This window comes from Pteropus medius, unplaced genomic scaffold (genome assembly GCF_902729225.1).
Source record: "Pteropus medius unplaced genomic scaffold, Ma_sr-lr_union100, whole genome shotgun sequence".
In the NCBI taxonomy this organism is placed as follows: domain Eukaryota; kingdom Metazoa; phylum Chordata; class Mammalia; order Chiroptera; family Pteropodidae; genus Pteropus; species Pteropus medius.
Genome location: NW_024352783.1, coordinates 9,198,290 through 9,218,828, shown reverse-complemented (window position 1 = coordinate 9,218,828; position 20,539 = coordinate 9,198,290). Strand labels below are relative to the sequence as shown.

General features: G+C 51.1%; 1 protein-coding gene across 1 annotated transcript in view; it reads left to right on the top strand.

Moving 5' to 3' along the window:
• MYO15A (myosin XVA) overlaps positions 1-17,624 on the top strand; it is a 53,062-nt gene extending 35,438 nt beyond the window's left edge. The window contains 17 exon segments of the mRNA XM_039847551.1: positions 4-78; positions 509-687; positions 1,318-1,433; positions 1,664-1,736; positions 2,039-2,111; positions 2,352-2,425; positions 2,658-2,740; positions 4,082-4,212; positions 5,376-5,470; positions 5,706-5,783; positions 6,164-6,260; positions 8,115-8,275; positions 9,327-9,460; positions 11,491-11,624; positions 12,026-12,159; positions 13,445-13,585; positions 16,512-17,624. Of these exon segments, the coding sequence (XP_039703485.1) occupies positions 4-78; positions 509-687; positions 1,318-1,433; positions 1,664-1,736; positions 2,039-2,111; positions 2,352-2,425; positions 2,658-2,740; positions 4,082-4,212; positions 5,376-5,470; positions 5,706-5,783; positions 6,164-6,260; positions 8,115-8,275; positions 9,327-9,460; positions 11,491-11,624; positions 12,026-12,159; positions 13,445-13,585; positions 16,512-16,613 (1,880 nt within the window). The 3' untranslated portion in view covers positions 16,614-17,624.
• Positions 17,625-20,539: the final 2,915 nt, after the last annotated feature.

The following is a 20,539-nucleotide window of genomic DNA, read 5'->3' as shown; positions in this document are numbered from 1 at the left end:
CAGGCTACAGTGCTGGCTGTGTTGTCCGCAAGAAGGTCGTGTACTTGGAGGAGGTGCGACGTAGAGGTCCAGACTTTGGTGAGTACCCCAGGATCCCTCCTCCAGCCTCCAATGCTTAAAAACCTGGAAACCCCAAACAGAGCTCACCCTTGTTTCATATACTTATACTGCAAATGCACAATGGGGGTTTCTCAGTGCCCCAAAGGGGTCTGGCCTGCTCCTAAGGTGACTCTAGGTGGCCATCCAGCCCAGTCCTCTGACTGCTTTATCTGGCTAAGTGTTTCTGGGCATTAGTATTTCTATGTTTGTGCCCCAGTCTCTCTGTGTGTCACAAATGCTGCTCCACCTCCCACTGAGAGAATGCCACTCCTTCCTGGAGCCTCTAGTTTCTTCATCTGTAAGTAGGCTCCCAGACATGTCTCAACCTAGGGAGGGGCCAAGCTACTCGAATATTCCTAGTTTCAAGAGAAGACCCTCAGATTTGCCTCAGACCTCTTCCCTGCCCTAGGCTGGAGGTTCGGGACCATGCACGGACGTGTGGGATGCTTCCCTTCCGATCTGGTGCAGCCCGCAGCTGCCCCTGACTTCCTGCAGCTGCCTGTGGAGCCAGGCCGAGGTCGAGCGGCCGCGGTGGCTGCCGCTGTGGCCTCCTCCGCTGCTGCGAGGGAGGTGGGCCGCAGGAGGGAGGTGAGACTGGTGGGGTCAAGTCAATGGGATGGAGTCAGCAAGAGAGTCAGCCTGACTGTAGAGGTGGTTGGGAGCAAGGTCAGCCTAGGGTGTGACTAGTCCTGGGATAGGGCAAACACGGTAGGACTAGCCAGAGGTGTGACCTATGGGATGTGTCTAGAGGTTAGGGGAGTGGCCAAATGGGGTGGAGAAGGGTGGAGTCAGCTGAAGGGTTGTTGACTAGATCGATGGGACAGGAGCAGCCCAGAAATGGGGCAGGGCCAAGCAAGTGGGGTGGGGTCAGGTATGTGAAGTGGTGCTAACTAGCTGGGGAGTGAGGTAAAACTAACTAGTAAGGGGCAAGGTCAGCCCTACAAGGCAGCTGGGTAGGTCAACACCTGGGGATGGACCCAGTGGTGGGCGTGGCAAAGAGGGGCAGGAGATGGGATCAGCTGGGCCTGTAGGGTGTGACCAGGCTGAGAGGTTAAGCTAACTGAAGATGGGATGTGGGTGGGGGACAGAGGTGGGAGGAGAGTCAACCTGAAACAGTCTGAGCTCAGTCAGCCTGGGGTTGCCTTGAGTCAGCTTTAATGGAAGTGGGGTGTGGCGGGGTGTGCTAGACAGGCCCTTCTAGCTCCTGCCTTCCTGCAGGGTCTCCCAGTCAGGACTGGCTCAGCTGACCGTGGGGAGGATGACCAGACTCTCCCACCATACACAATGCTCGAGTTTGCCCAGAAGTATTTCCGAGACCCTCAGAGGAGACCCCAGTGAGTGGTGGCCCCACCCTGAGGAGGGTCCTTCTGGGGTTTCTTGCAGCGGTCCAAGCCGAAGGCCCCACTTCGGGTGGGGGGATGAGAAACCCACCTGCAGCCTCAGCTTCTGAAAACCTTCCTTCCTGGTGGACTGACATTGGGTCCAGAATATTCCTGTGTGGGAAAAGGATGTAGTCACAGGCTGAGAGGCAAGACTGGTCAGGAGCGTGTACTTCCTGTTGCAGGGATGGCCTCAGGCTGAAATCAAAGGAGGGCCGGGAGTCCAGAACCTTGGAGGACATGCTTTGCTTCACCAAGGTGCCCAGCCCCAGGCCTCAGTTTCCCCATCTGTAAAATGGTGATGATGCAGGAGCCCTCTCTCAGGCCCCCTCTCTCAGGCCCCAGGAGCAAGCAGCCTTTTCCTCAGAGGGCCCCCAATTCTCAGCACCCTGAGGGTCTGATTCCTTCCAAGGGTGACATCTGTCTGCAGTGTCTGCCTGGCTCCCATTTCATGAATTAGACTCTCCTGTCATGAGGCAGGATGTACCATGTGGCCCTCCTCTGCTCTGTTCTGATATGTCCCTCCCTCATCATGACACAACCCCTCCCTCCCTTTACAGATCCCACTCCACGAATCCCTCATCGAGCTCAGCGATAGCAGCCTCAACAAGATGGCCACTGACATGTTCCTAGGTGTGGGGGCGGGCCCTGGGCCGAGTGGGATCCAGCACTGTGTGACCTCTGCTCATCACCACTTCTCTGGTTCTCAGATATTTCCCCTCCCCCAACTCAGACATGGGCCCCTTTAAGATAAAGGAAGTCCTCAGCTGCCCTTGGCCACAGCCTTTCAGGGAAGGGCCCAGCCCTGGGGTCTCCTGAGGTGGGTGGGCAGCAGGGATCTGGTGGCCTAAGTGGGGTAGGTGTTTTCTACAGCTGTGATGCGGTTCATGGGGGATGCCCCGCTGAAGGGCCAGAGTGAACTGGATGTGCTTTGCACCCTCCTGAAGGTCAGTCCAGCAGACTTTGCCAGATGTTCTTTCCTGCTCTGTGGCTCAGTTTCCCCATCTGCCAACCACAGTTGCAGGCCTTTGGGGTGGGCAGCTTCTTGTGTGGCCCAAAGAGAAGTGTATCCCACTGGTGGGAGGGGACTGGGGAAAGGCCATCAGGCCTGTCTCCAAGTGCCCACTCTATTCTTATGTCCCTGGTACGTGGCATGTGACCTGGCATGCCCTCTTACAGCTGTGTGAGGACCATGAGATCATGCAGGATGAGTGTTACTGCCAAGTTGTGAAGCAGATCACAGGCAACACCAGCACCAAGCAGTGAGTAAGCTGGGCCTTTAGCTCTGTCTTCCCCTCCTCCATTGTGTCCATGTCCAGGAGGGGCAGCTCAGCCTCCCACTTGCCAGGGCCGTCCGTTCCTGGATTCTCTCCTCAGGCCTCTTCCTCACTCAATAGATAGAGCGCATGTATTTGAAATTGCTTCTAGGACAAACCATTCCTGTTCTTGGAGTTTCAGTTTCGTCATCTGTAAAATAGCAGTGATAATGTGTGAGTCAGATTCTTGGTGGCAAGTGACAGAAACCCAATTCAAGTTGGTTTAACAAAAGAGGATTCAGGTAACTGGAAAGTACAACATATGACTTCAGGCATAGCTAGATCCAGGTGTCATCAGGAAACAAGCTTTCTCTATATCCTGGCCCTGCTTTACTTTGTGTTAATACCATTCCCAAGCAACATTTCCCATAGACTGACAAGATGGTACTCAGGGGAGACATTTCCCAGCTCAGCAATCCCACGGAAAGCAAGATTGACCAATATTTGCAGCGAAAATTCCCAAATCTGATCTTATCAGCCTGAGTTGGTCACATGCCCATCCCCAAAACAACTGCAATAGCTAGAGGATACAGAGATGTGATTGGCTAGACCTGGGTCACATTCCTGTCCCTATACCATCACCATAGCCAAAGGGAGGGTGAATTCTAATTAGCCAGATGTGACTAATTAGAGTTCTCCACACCACACAGATGTAGGGAAGGGTGGGTGGTTTTCCAAAGGAAGACCAAGTGCTGTCCCCAGACACTAGAGGTCCCCACAAATGAAATTCTCACACCAGGTCAGTGTGAAGGTGAATTACTACGTGTCGTATAGGAGCAGCACACAGCAGGTGCCCAAAGTGTGTGCTGCTCTCATTACCACTGGGCCCAATGACCTGTTCCCATCTCCTCCACTTCCACCACATGCTCTCCACCCCCCTGGGAATTTTAGAACCACCCTGCACATCCTCTTGCCCCCCAAACTCTACCCCAGGCCTTACCTGACATCTCTGCACAGCCCTAGAAGGTTCCCCCTTGTCCTCCTTCAAGGACCTTCACACAGAAGTCTCTCCAAAGAGATTCTACCCAGGGAAGGCTTGTTTCTTCATGCATTTTGGGAGCCTCATTCCCTTTCTTCTCTGCCTCCCACCCTGACTTCCCAAGCAGAATATACCTTCTGTATGGCTTTGGGGCCACCTGCCCTGCTCTTCAGGCAGAGAGGAATATCCTCAGAACACAGGAGCTTCCTGAGAACCAGAGACCTCCAGCCCCATCCCGGGAGACTCCTGGAATGGCACTCTAGTGCTGTGGCCACCTGTCATGTGGTCCTATGTGTGTGTCCTCACAGGGACAGCTGCCAGAGAGGCTGGAGGCTGCTATACATTGTGGCTGCCTACCACAGCTGCTCTGAGGTCCTTCAGCCGTATCTTGTTCGTTTCCTCCAAGATGTGAGCCGGACCCCAGGCCTGCCCTTCCAAGGTGAGGGGCCAGAAAGTGGGGACCCAGGGCCAAGGGCCTATATGCATGGGCAGCCAGCAGGAGAGTAAACCCAGAGAGCCTAACCCTTCACAGGTGCCTGGGCAATTTTTTCTAGAATTAATTCACTCCCCAAACATTTGTGGAGGTCCCACAGGGGCTGATGCGATGGGTTGTCTGATCCAATGAGGAGGGTGGCATGTCAGGGAAAGCCTCCCAGAGGAGTTGTTGTTCTGGGTAGTGAGCACATGGGAGGGATTTCTAGGTGGGTTGAGTAAAGGTCTAGAGGTGGAAAACTGTGGCATGTGGAGGAAGAGGAAAAAGAGGTAGCAAAGCCTGGATTACTGGAGTGGGGCCCTGCTTCTCTGGTCTTGGGAATCAACAAGGGTCTTAAGTGGGTCCAAGTGGAGGCAGGCCCAAAGCTGGTGTCAGGGTCTCGGCCTTTCTCCCCTTGGAGTATAAAGGAAAGGAGCTGTGCCTCAGCCTCCCCTCCAGCCTTGTTTCCATAGCAACTCCTGGGTCCCGCTAAGAAAGAGGCCAGGGCTCCTGTGGTCAACACAGCAGCCAGCCATAAAAGAGACAGGAAACCTCTTTCTCTCTGCCTCTGAATCCTCCTCTTTGATTTGGTTAACAGATATTCGCAGGCTTAGAGGTGAATAGGCCCAGCTCTAGGGAAGGGCTCCCAGAGTCATGAAGGTGGCTGAATGTGCCCTACAACTCTGGATTTGACCCCTCCCCAGAGCAGGGCGAGGGTACTGCTTAACAAGAGAAATGGAGAAGCAGATGGTGGAGTCTTCTGTACTGGGACTCTGGGTGAGGGAGGGAGGTTGATAAGGGAGTCCTAGCTGGCAGGGGCATACCTGCATCACCATAGTCACACAGCCTATTAGGGGCAACCCCCCCCAGCCTCAACTGCTCAAGGTGACAGCTATTTCCAGGGCTCATCGGTAGCCAAGGGGACTGTTTACTAGACAAAATGCCTTAACCACATGGGATGTGGGCAAATCACTGCTCCTCTCTGAACTGTTTCCTCAACTATCAAATTGGAGCATAAAAGCCTGTCCCACAGGTTGCGGAGAGAACCCAGTGGGCTTGTGGCTGGTGGCCAGAAGAGCCCCTTTCTCTTACTGCTCACTCTGAGCAAGACCTTGACTCTGTCTCTGTAGGGATTGCCAAAGCCTGTGAGCAGAACCTGCAGAAAACCTTGCGCTTTGGCGGCCGTCTGGAGTTCCCCAGCAGTGTGGAGCTTCGGGCCATGTTGGTGAGTGTGCAGTGGAAGTGGGGGTCAGGATGAGTGTGAGACTTGAGCCCTGCCCAGAGACCCCATCGTGCGCTTGGATACATGCAGATGAGCCCTGTGAGGTTCAGATGCACAAGTGTTCCTCCATGTGCCTGCCCAGAATCTCTTGGCTTGGGAATTCCCATGGCAGGGGCTAATGGCTGGCCGAAATCCCAGGACCCAGCCTCTCCTGTCTCCTCACCCTTCTTTGTCCCAGGCGGGCCGCAGTTCCAAGAGGCAGCTCTTTCTTCTCCCTGGAGGCCTCGAACGCCACCTCAAAATCAAAACATGCACTGTAAGTGAGGGACTGTCTCTAGCAGGCAGCTGCTGGAGGGACAGGGACACCCCCGTCTCCAGAGTGGGCCCCCAAGGGTACTGAGCCCCTCCCAGGTGCTTACACAACCCCAAAAGGCAGGAATTATGTTTCAGAAGAATAGACTGAGCCTTAGAGGGGTGAATCTTCCATTTCAGGATTGTATGCAAATAGTGAGCCTCTCAGACTCCAAAAGTTGTGCTCCTTGCCTGTGTGAGGCTGATTATCAGAGACCTTAAAGGATCCTCGTCTCTCTGCAGAGGGCCTAAGGAACTCTGCGTTTGGCCTCCTGGGGCCTGGGCAGGCTGGGAGGACAGAGCCATCTCATCATGGAGGTAAGCCTCACTCTTACCTCTGCCCAGGTGGCCCTGGATGTGGTGGAGGAGATCTGTGCTGAGATGGCTCTGACACGCCCTGAGGCCTTCAATGAATATGTCATCTTCATTGTCACCAACCAAGGTAAGTGGCCAGGAGGGCTGAGCATGCTGGGCTTATGCCTACCACTTAGCCTGTAGGGTCCAGGTCAGATGCCACTTCCTACTTCCGGAAGCCCCTTGACTCCCATGTGGAAGGACCTCTCTGTGCACCAAGCATCCCTCAGCCCTTTGTCTCTCTCTGCTGTGTGTATAAGTTTGTCTTGCCTATCAGACTGGGAGTTCATGGAGGACAGGGCCTTCTGTCCGATTCCTCCTTCTGCCTCTCCTTCTGCCCTCTACCCTCAAGGAGCTTCCATCCTAGAAAGGTTTCCTTTAATAGGCCCCAACTCCTGGAACCCATGAATGCAAGCATTTTTCTTGCCACTTATGCCTTAATATTGGCCATAAGAGCCCCATTTCTTAGTTTCACCAGGCCCTTCTCTTGTAGCCCAAAGCCCCTTCCACCTGCTGTCCACCTACTCCAGACCATGACCTATAACCACCTGGTTGACTCTTTCAACCAGCTCTCCCCACTGCTGCCTCATCCCTGAACCATGTGTCTATCCTCAGCCCTCTTTGCCCTGAGTCCGGCCAAGAAATGGGGGAAGGGGAAGGTGGTAATGAAATGGTCCTAATAACTGACATTTATGGAGCAGATACTATGTCCCACGCACAGTTCAAAGCATTTAATTCTATCAAATCCTTTCACACACCCCCCCTCCACGATAACCCTATGAAATGGAGACTGTTATCATCCCCATTTACAGATGGGGAAACTGAGGCCCACAGAAGCTGTAGTAGTTTCCTATTGTTACTGTAACAAACCACCACATATTTAGGGCCTTAAAACAACACTTGTTTCTTATCTTACGGTTCTGAAGATCAGAAATCCTGAAATCAGAGTGTCATTGGGGTTGGTTCCTTCTGGAGCCTCTAGAGGATGAATTGTTTTCTTGCCTTTCCCAGCTCGTAGAGGCTGCCCAAATTTCTTGGCTCATAGCCCTTCTGCCGTCTTCAAAGCCAGCAGTGTAGCATCTTAATATCTTCCTTCCTCCCTGCCCCCCTCTTTCTCTCTCTCCCTCATCCTTCTTATAAGGACCCTTGAAATTGCATTGCGTCCACTTAGAACCCAGGACAATTTCTTCATCCTAAGACTCCTAATTTAATCACATTTACGAAGTCCCTTTTGCCATGAAGGCAACATATTCACAGGTTCTAGGGATTAGGGCATGGGCATCTTTGGGGAAGGGCCATTATTCAGCCTTCTATAGAAGTTAAGGGACTTACCCAAAGTCACACAGTTGGAATTTAAACCCAGGCAGTCTGGCCTTAAGAGTCTGGACTTTATCATCATGCCATACCTGCCTCTTTGGTAAATTTTACTGAAGGCGTGGAACAGGGAGCAGAAATGTCTGTGTAGGAAATGAAAACTTAAGTCTCTCCTACAGTCTCAGACCCATTCAGTGCCAGACCCAAGTCCTCCCCAGCCCCCATCTAGGAGCCCAGCAGAGGGTCTCTCCTGAAGGAGTTCTATGAAAAGGCACCCATTGAGTTTCATGATCTGAGGCCTGTTGTGCTTTTCCTTGTCCTTAGCCTCCTATGGAAAGGGACTAGGCTTTCAATGAGCATAACCTGAGACACTTTCCTAGACATAGGGGGCTGTAGCTTTGAATTGGAGGTATTCCCATCTCTGGTCATCAATGTTCCACAAATGCAGGGCACTATATTTCATAACATGCTCTCCTGTACTGAGGGTGCTGTGTCTCAAAGGCAGCAGGGGGCTTGCCAGAGGTGATGCCTCACCTGGGTAGCAGTTTGGGATCTGCACATGTGCTCTGCAAAGGCACACACATGCGCACACATGTACCCCCACTCAGTTGCCCCTGGCTCTCTGCAGGCCAGCACGTGTGCCCTCTCAGCCGCTGCACCTACATCCTGGATGTGGCCTCAGAGATGGAGCAGGTGGAAGGTGGCTACATGCTCTGGTTCCGGCGCGTGCTTTGGGATCAGCCACTCAAGTTTGAGAATGAGCTATACGTGACCATGCACTACAACCAGGTCAGCACGTGTGGGCCACTCTGATGCTCTGGAAACTCCCAGGTTCCCCTAGGCATCTAAGGTCAGACTAGCCTTGGCATTTGACGCCTTCATGATTCGGCCCTGCTGACGTTTCTAGGCCTGGTGCCTCTGCTTCTTTGTGTGGTCTCCTTGAAGCACTTAAACGATGTCACTCTCACTGACTAAATCTCAGACCTTTGCAGGTGCTGTCATTCCGCCTGGCCTGCCCTTACTGCATCTACACTTTTCTAAGTCCTCCCCAACAAGCCTGTCACAAACAGCACCTCTTCTATGAGGGCACTCTGAATTCACCTCTCCTGATTTCCTCCTGCCACTTGGCCTGTTCCTCACTCAAAGGCCTAAGCAGGCTTTGGCTGGCATTGTTATTTTTATCTTTGTGTTATTCCCCTTTGCTACTTGGTCCTCTAAGTCAGGATCCTGGGTTTTGCAAAATCTGGTTCTCCCCTCCTGTGCTAACATTTGTGTAAGTGCTTAGACAGAGAGTGCGTGTTTTTGTGGAAATGCCAAAGCTTCAGCAATTCCAAGTACAAAATACAGTCACTTGGCTTTTGTGGCCACATGGTGTCACTGTTGCCTACTATCCCTAGCAGTCCAGTATAGTGCTAGTCAAGATAAGGCCTGTAGGCCGGCAGTCTAGCTTGGGAACTTGTTAAAATGCAAATCCTCAAGTCTTGCCCCAGATCTAGTGAATCAGAATCTGGTGGTGAAGCCCTTGCATCTGTTTTAGTGACTCTAGCATGTGCCGTTTTCAGTAACCCCAGTCTAACAGACATTCCCACACACTGCGGTGTGGATGCCCACACTCTTTCCAGGTCACCGTGGGAACTACTATATGGGCTTCAAGGCCCTCACAGTTCACCCTCACATGCCTCTGTCATCTTTCCCCAAAGCCCAGGAAAGTGGCAGGCCACTCAACCCCCAGAAGCAAATGGGACTAGAACCATTAAAATTTTGTATCTGCACATCTCCTGTGATTGAATGCCTGAATGCATGCCTGCCTGCAGGCCCTCATTGGAGTACTCCCCAACAGGTCCTGCCTGACTACCTAAAGGGCCTCTTCAGCAGTGTGCTGGCCAGCCGGCCTAGCGAGCAACAGCTACAGCAAGTGTCCAAGCTGGCTTCGCTGCAGCACCGGGCCAAGGACCACTTCTACCCGCCCAGTGTGTGAGCACCTGTTCACTTGTCAGCCCTCCCACCCCTACTCCACCCCGTTCCTCAGAGCTGGCCATCCCAGGCTCCTGTGTACCCCTCTCGTACCAGCAGGCAGACTGGGAAGGGGCTGTCCTGGCCATGGGGCTGAAGTCCTCCAACTCGCCATATGAACTGGGACTCCACCTCTTCCCACAACACACTGCTTCCAGCTGGTATTAATAGCTCAGAGCAAATTTAATGATGAAAAGGCTTTCAAGACACACACACCCTGTGGTCCAGGAAATACACATGGCCATGAAGAAAGGTTTAGCCACAGAAACATTTACCACAGGGTCACCTACAACAGCCACCTCAATGTCCAACAACAGAAGGTTCTTTGAATAAATCCTGGGTGTTAGGCAGCCTTTAAACTGATGTTCTCAAAGAGGTGATAAATTAGTCCTTCTCAGATTTGGTCTCAGGACCTTTTTACTTCCTGAAAATAGGACCCCAAAGAGCTTTTGTTTATGTGAATTGCATCTATCAATATAGTGACCATATTAAAAATTAAAACAATTTAAAATATTGATTTATTAATTTAAAAATAAAGATATTGCATGTTAAATAACTATAATAACTATGATATATAAGGAATAATTATAATACAAATAATATAAATTAACATTACATGTTAATATAAATAACTTATAAAAAAATTGTATTTTCCAAAACAAACTTAGTGAGAAGAGTGGCACTGTTTTACATTTTGCAAATCTTTATCATCTGGCTTAATAGAAGAGAGCTAGATTCTAGTATCTGCTTCTGCAGTCAGTCTGTTGTAGGCTCACATGTCATGTAACCTCTGGCTAACTCCACTGTACACTTGTGAGAGAACAAGAGGGAAAAAAGCAACTAACATCTTAGTGTTGTTATGGAAATGGCTTTGACCTCCCATGCCTTTGGCCACACTTTGAGAATCCCTGGTATGAATAATAGTAAGATAATGTATGTACAGTGTATGTCTTAGTGCTCATAATGCAGTAAGGGCTTAGTATGTTACAGTTTTATGCAAAAAGCACAGGAAGCACATAAAGGTATAATTCCAACCCTAGATAAAAATAATCATTGATTTCTTGCTTTTTGCAAGGCACTCTGCATGCATTATCTTAGCTAATCTTCCCAACTGCACTTTACTTTCTCTTATACAGATGAGGCATCAAGGCCCAAAGAGTTTATGTGGCTTACTGAAGCTTATCAAGCTAATAGGTGGCGGGAGTGGATCAGGATACAAACTTGGGAAGACTGGGTCCAGATGCCAGGCTCTGACCCCAGCAGTGTGAAGAAGGAAAGATGTGCCCAGTGGAGGGGGTCTCTTGGGGGAGGGGGATTCCCCGGATTTTCTCCTAACCACTCCCCGGTCTGCAGCCCAGGGCAGCTGGAATGTACTGGGACTGCTGTTGGTATTTTCCAGTTGTCCTGAGAGGCAAAGGAGCTGCCCTGAGAGAACCAACAAGTCAGAGAGAATGGACTGGAGTGAGGGTGGGAGGCTGATGGTCCCTCGGGAGGCGGGTGGGAGGTGGTATTCTCGACCTTCCTCTGCTCCATGCTCAGACCTGTGGTGGTGGTAGCTCCCCTGGTATTTCCGCCTTCTCCGCAACCTGGTGACCTCTGGCCTGGGCTTCTTGGAGGAAGGGACTATAAAGGATGAACCCGCCTTGGGTTCAAGTTTCAGTCTCCTAACTCAGACTCACTTGAATACTGTGTGACCTTGGACAAGTCAGTGAATTTCTCAGAGCCTCATTTTTCTCATCTTCAAACAGGGAGCTTAGTGGTACTGGCCAGCAGTAATTGAACACCTGCTGTGTGCCGGGGTACTGTGTGAGCACTTTACGCCCATCTTCAACTTATCTGCACTCCCCAGCATTTAGTCTTCCAGGGAGGTGCAAAGATCGCAGCTGTTTTGCCGAATACCTGCCTTGCAGTGAGGATTGAATGAGACTGTGTGCAGAGTACCTGTAGTGACAATGATGGGCACTCAGGACCTCTTTTCCCACCACGTCCAGGCGAGAGATACAGGAGTACATCCCGGCCCAGCTATATCACACCATGGCCAGCTCAGCCTGGCTCAACCTGGTCAGCCAGCACCGGCAGCAGACACAGGCACTCAGCCCCCACCAGGCCCGTGCCCAGTTTCTGGGTAAGAGTCAAGGGCTGGGGGGAAATAATTATAGGGGGCTTTGCTGAGGAGGGGATTCTAGAGGGTGGAGATGGAGAAACTATGTTCTTTGCACAAAGATATTTTCGGTGTTAGCCAAGCTGAGCTGCCTAGAGAGAACACCTTTCTAAAATTTTCACCAAGGCACCACTGAGTCTCTGGGTGGCCTTGGGCAGAGAGAGCTGGCAATTGGGGAGAATTGCTACAAGTGGAGAGAGGGGAAGGTGCAGAGACATGAGGCTGGAGAGGCAGGAGGAGACCCAGAATGAGGACTCCTTACCAGCCACAGTGAGAGAAGACATGGGCAGCAGGCAGCTGTGCAGCTGAGGGCTCTGGTTGTCACTGATGAGTCCCTCACTCTGACTGCCCTTCTCTCATTCCAGGCCTCCTCAGTGCCTCACCCATGTTTGGCTCCTCCTTCTTCTTCATCCAGAGCTGTAGCAACGTTGCCGTGCTGGCCCCCTGCATTCTTGCCATCAACCAGAACGGCCTCAACTTTCTCAGCATTGAGACCCACGTGAGTTGCATTAGCCTGGCACTGCCCCCTCACCCCACTCCTCTGAGCCCCACCCCTCAGAGGAGCTGAGATCTCCAGGCAGAAGCCCAGCTCCACCACTTATACCTGTGTGACCCTGAGCACATCTCCCCTGCTCTCCAAGCCTCATTTCCTCCTCTGGAGCATGGGGATGATAGAACCCACCCCATGGGGCTGTTGTGAACCTAAAATGAGATAAAACACATACTAAGCATTCAGACAGTATATTTGTCAGCTCCAGCTGCCATAACAAGGTATCACAGACTAGGGGCTTCAGCAACAGAAATTTCTCACAGTTCGAAAGTCTAGAAGTCCAAGAACCAGGTGCCAGGAGGGTTGGTTTCCTCTGAAGCCTCTCTCCTTGGCTTGTAGATGGCTGTCTTCTCCCTGTGTCCTCACATGGCCTATTCTCTACATGCATCCCTGGTGTCTTTGTTTTGTTCAGACTTCTTTTCATAAGGACACTAGTCAGGTTGGATTAGGGCCTACTTCTTTAAAGGCCCAATCTTCAAGTATAATCACATTCTGAGGTATGGGGGGTTAGAGCTTCGATATATGGATCTGGGGGAACGCAATTAAGTCCATAACAAAAAGGACCTGTTACCCGCTTTTTTAGTTCTTCTTCTACAACTGGACCCTGAGATGAGGACTCTGGGGCAAGTGGTTTATTTGGAGGTGATTCTAGGAAACAGTGGAGTGAGAAAGTACAACTAGGAAGGGATGTCTCACACACATCTTGGGAACACACCTTGAGAAGGGTGTTTAGCAAGCAAGTTCCTGCTTTGGTAACTGGAGCCCTGGGAGACAGCATGGAACACATCCCTCAGAATATGCCCTCTAGCCTAGGTACAAGGGAGCTGGAGTGTCTAGCCACCACATTAACCAAGGCGTTAACTCTCATTGCTCTGGCTTTCCTTTTTTTGCTCCAAGTTTGCTCCTGGGGATAAAAAGAAAGCTCCAGACAATGAGGTACAGGTGTTAAGCAGCAGCTTTGATGTGAAGGTCAGGGCAACACCACGTCTGCAGCACCCCTAGATCCCAAGCATTTAAAACAGTGCCTGGTACACTGTAGATCTTGTTGAATCAGTTTTACAAGTGAGATCCAGAGAGGTAAGGCATTGACTTGCTCCAGGTCATATAGTAAGTCACTGGGGAACTGGTACTCCAACCGGGGCATCCTGCTTCCTACTGATCTGATCTGCAGAGGAGGGGTAAAGGTGTGTGAGACCATCTCCCCTATAAGCCTGTCTGCTCCCCTCCCCAACAGGAGCTGATGGTGAAGCTCCCCCTGAAGGAGATCCAGTCAACACGGACCCAGCGACCCACAGCCAGCTCCAGCTACCCCTATGTGGAGATTGTGCTGGGGGATGTGGCAGCCCAGTGCACCATGCAGCTGCAGCTGGAGCAGGTGAGTCCTGCCCCACGACCCAGGCCTTGTCACCCAGCCCCTCACTCCCTTATTCCACTCATCAGGCTCTTCTCTGAGCCTGGCTCCAAGATAAGTCAGCTTCTGGCTGTGACCCAGGGAGCCTCTGACCCAGTGCAGGGGACAGAACTAACCTGACACTGCACAGAATTGCAGGTCATTAGGGTGGTCTTCCAGTGAAGCATCTTAGTGGCGGGATCATGAGAAATAGCTCCAGGGTTTTACAGAATAGTGAGGAATTTGATGGAGAACCTGAGGACACAGCCAGGGCAGGAGAGGTCTTAAAAGTCCTTGAATGTCAAGCTAAGAATCTGGGGATTTCTCTTGAGGGCATTAGAGAGCCATAGAAGGTTGATGAGAGGGCAGGGACACAGAAAGTCTGAGGAGTTCACCTGGGCTAAGGCTTGGAAGATGGCTTGTGGGGCCTGGGATTGAGGATGAGGAGAGTGGGGTCCCCATGTGACAGACAGGGAAACAAGCCCACCGGCCCTGTCCCTAATCATACATGCAGCAACTGTGGCTGCTCCCTAAAGGTATGGCTGACCTCTAGGCTCCTGTCCAAGAATCACAGACTGCTGGGGGTAGGGCAGGACCAGGGTTCTCACCCTGTTAGAAAGATGATTGAAGCTCACAGAAGGGGTAAAATTGGGGCTGGGACCCACACGTCTACCCTTGCCAGTCTACCACATTCCTCCTCAAGATCTGGGCCCAGGATCATACCCCTTTCCCTGCATGCCAGGGCCTGCCTTGAAGGGGCTGATTTCTCAGGGCAAGAGAGAAGAGTTCTCATGGCCCCAGCTCTGCCTCTGAGAGACAGGATCAGAACAGAACCCCTATGGCCTCCTGTGCCCTTTGGTGAACCTGTGACTCAGGGCCAGGCTCCCCAGTCAGCTTTCTATTCACTCCAATTCTTTTCCTGCCAAGATTACCCTAGTTCTGGCTTTACCCTCTGGCCTGGCCTGCATCCCAGAACCCTCCTCTCTGAGCTTCCACCTTAGCAAACCTGCCTCCTTGTACCTGACAACAACCTTTTCCTTCTTGGGCTCCTTTCCTGGGGCCTCCTCCCCAGATAGCCTCTAAATGTTACTGAGTCTTGGCCTGTCCCCCAGCACCCTCTCTGGCCCTGAGGCTTCCAAAACCATCTGCTGTCATCAGCCCCCATACTTCTGTCTCCAGCTGTGAACCCCCAGCATGTCCCTTGGAGACCAACAATCCACTTCATCTTACCTCCCAACCCTCCCAGCACTCGGGCCCCCAACCCAGGAGACCTCCCCATCGCTGTCCCTCCTCTCATTATCTTTGTGGCCTTCTGCTCACTCTCTCCAGCTTCCCTGGCCTCTTTTTCTGCCTCAGTAGCCCTCACTAGGCCTTGCAGACCATTTCATCTAGTTATTTTTTGTTTATGTATTGTTGTCTCTCCCACCAGAATATCAGCCCCAAGAGGGCAGGGCTGTGTCTATTTTGTCTAGACTATGTCCATAGCACAGTACCCAGCACATAATAGATGCTGAATAAGTGGATGGATGGACCAATGGAGTCCTTTTTGGCTTCTCTACTTCCTTGCAGCCCCCCTGACCTCTTTATGCTGCCACCTCTGCCTCTTGCATGTAGAGTGGGGGACACATTCATTCATTCATTCATTCAATACATAACTATTGAGCATCTCTATGTAGCAGGCTCTGCGCTGGCTGCAGGGATACTGAAGTGACTGAAATCCCCTGATCACTGGCTCTCACAGAGCCCTGAGTCTCATGGGGGAGACAGAAATCAAAGAATTTCTCCAATAAACCATGATCAGTGTTGAGATGGTGTACTTAAGAGGTACTGGGAGGTGATCAGGAAGGCTTCCAGGAGGAAGTGATATCTTACTTAATGCAGCAATTCAGCCAACATAACTGGGTCCCTTTCCCACCTACCTCTGACTGTGCGAGGGAATCCTAGTGATGCCTGGAGCACTGCAGCATGTGGATAGGAAGATTGGCTGGAGGGAAGGATCCCCATTTTACACTCTCTGATCTCATTAGCTGAGGTGGCCCCAGGGTGGTGCAACAACAGCTAACCTCAGCAAGAGCACTTCACAGTGTGGCCTTGGGCATTCTACCACCTGGGTTCAGTCCCTACCACCTACCAGCCGTGAGATCTGAGGCAAGTGGCTTCATGGTTCTCGCCTGTTTCCTTGCTTGTGGAATGGGATCTAAGAGTGTCTGCCTCATAGAGACACTGTTGGGATTAGAAGGGGTAGGACACAGGAAGCTCTCAGGACAATGCCTGGCCCACAGTTGCCTTTCAGTAAGTGCTGCCCTCATTATTTCTAACCTCTCTCTGAGCAGTTCCTGCTGGCCCTCTGGACATTCCCAGGGGGATTCCAATTGGCTGTGCTCTGAGAACCACTCACAGATGGATTTTCCACAGTTCCCTTTTGCCCCCCTGCCCCAGTTGGGAGCTCTGAGGCTGGGTCACCGTGTATTTTGAGCTGTGGGTGCCAGGTGGTAACCATGGCAGCATATAGTTAGAAACTGTTACCATTTATCGACTGGACTAATATTTTTAAGATCTAAAGGATTCACATATAATAAAATCCCATGGAATCTTCACCACAGCCTGTGAGGCAGGGTAAATTGAAACCCTACAGATGAGGCCACTAAGGCTTAGAGAGATGAAGTAACTGGCTTCAGGTCATACAGTTCACATGCAGCAAAGCTGGCAGATGTTCTTAATCTCCTGCTTGCTTGCCCCTTCCAGCCTGCAGCCCAGCATTCCTCTTTCCAGCTTCTCATGCTCCTTCCAGGGCTCTGGGGGAGGTAGGGAGGCTGGTCTCCGCCTCTCTCCCAACCACATCTTACCCCAAGGTGCTAGCTGGGCAAGTGTTGGGGGGGCGGTGTGTGGACTCTCACTGTCTCTCCTGCAGGGCCTGGAGCTGTGCCGTGTGGTGGCTGTGCACGTGGAGAACATGCTCAGTGCCCGGGAGAAGCGGCTCACATTGCCCCCCAGTGAGATAACGCTGCTCTGACCTAGCCCTAGCCCTGCAGCTGTCCTCTGATAGAATGCTTGCTGTGTGGCCCTAGGGGAGTTACTGGGCCTCTCTGAGCCAGTGATCTTTGTAAAGGGTCAGAACCTTGGAGGAGACCAAGAGGTGGTAGGAGGAGTGACCCAAGTCCCCAGGAACCCGAGAAAACCCATCTAGAGTTGGGAAAGAATAGCAGCATGTAATCTAGGGTCAGATAGCCAGAGGAACTTCCAAAGGCTGGCCCATGGGGCCTCCTGCCACATACTCACTGAGAGCCCTGCCCCTGACTCCCACCTGAGGAAGGAAAGCCCCACACCAGTGGCATGGATGAGCTGGACTTTGCCTTTGGTTTACCCTGGGTCTGATGTTCAAATCTGCTCCACATCCCAGCCCCTCACATGTCCTCCTTGTGTTTCCCCCGCACCATCCCACACTGCCACTCAGCTTGGATTTGCGACCTTTGGTCATTTTTGTGCAAATAAAAGGTTTACCTGGCAGCCGCCATTCCTCGATAGAGTTGCTGAGTGACTAGAAAACAAGTCTGAAAGATGAAGCACAAGTTGGAGGCCTAGTTATGCTCACTGCCCATGAACAGACTTCCAGAAGAGACATCTGTCCTTACCTCTCCCTGCAGACCCCTGTCCTCCTACTCTACACTCCTTGGGTAGCCCTAACCCCAGGCCCCCATCACTGGATGGGCCACACAAGGTTCGAGAGTGGCCTAGTAGAGGGAGAGCAAAGTTTCATGTCAGGGGCTGGAGAGGGAGAAGTCTGGGAAAGAGATCCCTAGAGAATAGGACTCTGCATTTGGGTTTCGAAGAATGAATAGGAGTTTGCTAGGAATAGATGATGGATGGCGGGGGGAATGAACATCCAACAGAGAAAATAGTGTTTATTCCTACATATCCTCCAGAGCCTCTAGAACAATGCCTCACACAAAGTAGGTACTCAAAAAATACTTGTCACATGAATAAAAGAATAAACGAATGTTGCTGGTGCTTTGGGGGACTTGTGGGGGAGGGGAGCAGGAGTCTTGAGAGAGGACATCTGGATAGTTATGTGGGGGCATAATTGGCTGGAAAAAGGATTTATTTACTTATTCAGTACCTATTAAGCACCTACTGTGTACTAGGCAAATGCCAGTCACTGGGAGTTGCTCAGTTAAAGTATAAACCAGAATAAGACCTCAAAGTGGGAATTAGCTAGGTGATTAGGGTAGGAAAACAGCATGTACAGGAACCCTGAAGTGAACATTACTTAGGGGGTGGACATTACTAGTACAAGGACTTGAGATTGAAGAGGCTGGCAGGGGTGGATAGGATAAGGCTTTGCAGGATACACTAAGGATTTAGGATTTCATCCTAAGAGCCATGAAGAGCCTTCAAAGGTTTTTTAGTGGGGGTGAGGGGCAATCTGCTCAGATTGTACTTTGAAAAGGTCATTCTGACTACAAAGCAGAGTGCATGTAGGAGGCAGAGACCAGAGGAGAGGCTGCTGCAGTGTCAGCTGGGAAACTGTGGCATGGACACTAGTGGTGGTGACAAGGGTGGGGAGAAGTTAACTTGGGAGAGACTTAAGAAGTCCAACGGGCAGGATTGGGAAATCAATCAGACCATCCTGAGACAGGTCAAGGAAGAGATGCCACAGGACTGTTCCACTTTTACCACTGCCTTAGGTTGGCTTCCCCCAGAAACAGCCCCAAAATGAAGAGTACAGTACACATAGCTGATTTGGGAGGTCAGGTAAGTCAGGAAAGAGATAGAAAGAACTACTCCTGCTGTAGTAGCTCTGCTCATGTGAGAAGTGAAAGGCCTTTTGGGATTCAGAATATGACTAGGCTGTGTGAATAAGGCAACTTGAAAGTGGGTCCTCCAGGCTGAGTTGCCCCAGCTGATACACATGGAACTGAAAGGAACCTCTTGGCCCATCCCTAGCCAGACTACAGATTTGTGGGCTGGATAAGTGACTGTGGTCTCAGTTTTGGGGTACTTTGTTACCGAGAATTGGGTAACTAAAACATCAGGGCTTTTGGGCTTCAGGACCTGGGCCTTAAGGCACAAGGCTCATGTTTTAACAGCTGTTGTGGTGACTAGTGGCATCAATGAGTTGAGCTCTTTTAAGAGAAGGTAACAATTCCCATGAGGCAGAGTGGAGAGTTAGGGATGGCAAGAAAGTCAGACTCAGCTGTGTGCCCCAGACACTCTAGGGGTACCACATTGGTCCGGAACTCCAGGTAGATATGAGGAGATCCAGAGAAGAGGGAACCAAGTCCCAGGGTTTCCAGCCTAGCATGGGGTGAGAACAACACAAGAGAAATGTCTGGGTGCCATGGGAGCCTGAGATAGTCAACTGGTAAAAGCTTGCAATCACAGTTGAGTGTAGCAGGTTGCACCATATGTGTATGCTGAAAAGTAACTGGAAGAACCTCTGCTGCCTCTCTGTGAGACAGGGGACTGGACTTGGCCAGGTTCCAGTATCTACATACTTATCCCACTGGTCTTCCTCTGCCCAGGTGTGCCTCCTCCTGCCTAGGACCCACAAGAATCTTCATAAAATCTTGGTTTGGTAGTTAAAGGCCCAAGTTGTGAAACCAGAAATCCCTGCGTTCAAATTCCACACCAGTATGCTGATTAGCTGTATGGCCTTTTGCAAGTTGCTTGCCCTCTCTGAGCCTCTGGTTCCTTCTTTGTAAACTGGAAGCATTGACAGAATCTTTAGGACAAGTGCTTTCTAAGTGGTCATCATTATGTTCCACATGGGATTCAAATGGATGTCTGGAGTGGAGAACGTTTTTTTTTTTTTTTTAAAGAAAGCTAATTTTTATCAAGTTTTTACTTTACACTCTGTACTAACCCATTTAACCCTCAAAATACCCCAACAAAGTTGGTACTATTATTGCCATTTTGTACATGGGGAAACTGAGACCCATAGTAGTGAAGCAAGTACCCACTTAGTGGCCTAGCCAAGATTCAAATGTAGGCAGCTGGATTCTATAGTCTGTGCTGTCTGTCACTGAGGCTCAGAGAAGGGAGGGCCCTGACTCCAGAATACAGTCAGGTAGGAGCACATGGAAGCTTCCAATGGGAGTGTCTAGGATGGGAGGGGCTGTTAAAATCTAGAAAAGAGGTGATTTGAATTTTTGCCTGGGCTCCCTAGGGGAGTCTCTAGGAAGACTTTCCGATTGCTGAGGTAGTGAGCTCTCCGTCAAGCAAGTGTGTGAGCAGAGTATGAAGTCCCCCAGTTGGAAGGCAATATAGACTTGGGCGCTGGGCTTCTGAAGGGCCTGAGCCCTCCCAGCCAAACTGCCTATTATGAAGCTGATGGGGCTCTGCCCAGGTGTTTCACTTAGTATGGCCCACGCAGGACTGGAGCCAGAACCTAGGCTGTGTTGCCAACTGACTGCCTTCTCACTACCTGGTGGCTGCCTTCCTACCACCCCCACCACCAGCAGCAGCACCCCACTACGCTATGTTGGAAAAGGACAGGAGCCAAAGTTACTATAGGTTTCATGCCTGCCTCACTTTTCCTCTGCACCTACTGCTTGGCAGGGAGGGTAAACCAGGTTCCCTGCTGGCCAGACTTTGCTGGCCTGGCCTTGCCAAGTCACTACACAACAACCCCCACCTCCCAACAGGGACTGGTAGGACTGTTTACAAATGCAGAGACTGAAGCCAACTCTGCTTAACATACAAGACTTCATTTCATGCTCACAATTACCATAAGAGGTGGATACTAGTGTTATTTCCATTTTACAGACCAGAAGACTGTGGTTCAGAAAGGGGAAGTCACTTGCTCAGAGTCATACAGCCATACAGCCCGTCAAGAGGTCAAGATTCAAATCCATGTCTCTCAGATTCCAGAGGCAGGTGCTTATGCTTTGACAAGCTGCTGGGGGGAGAGGGGCTGTGGAGAGGGCTCAGAGACACACT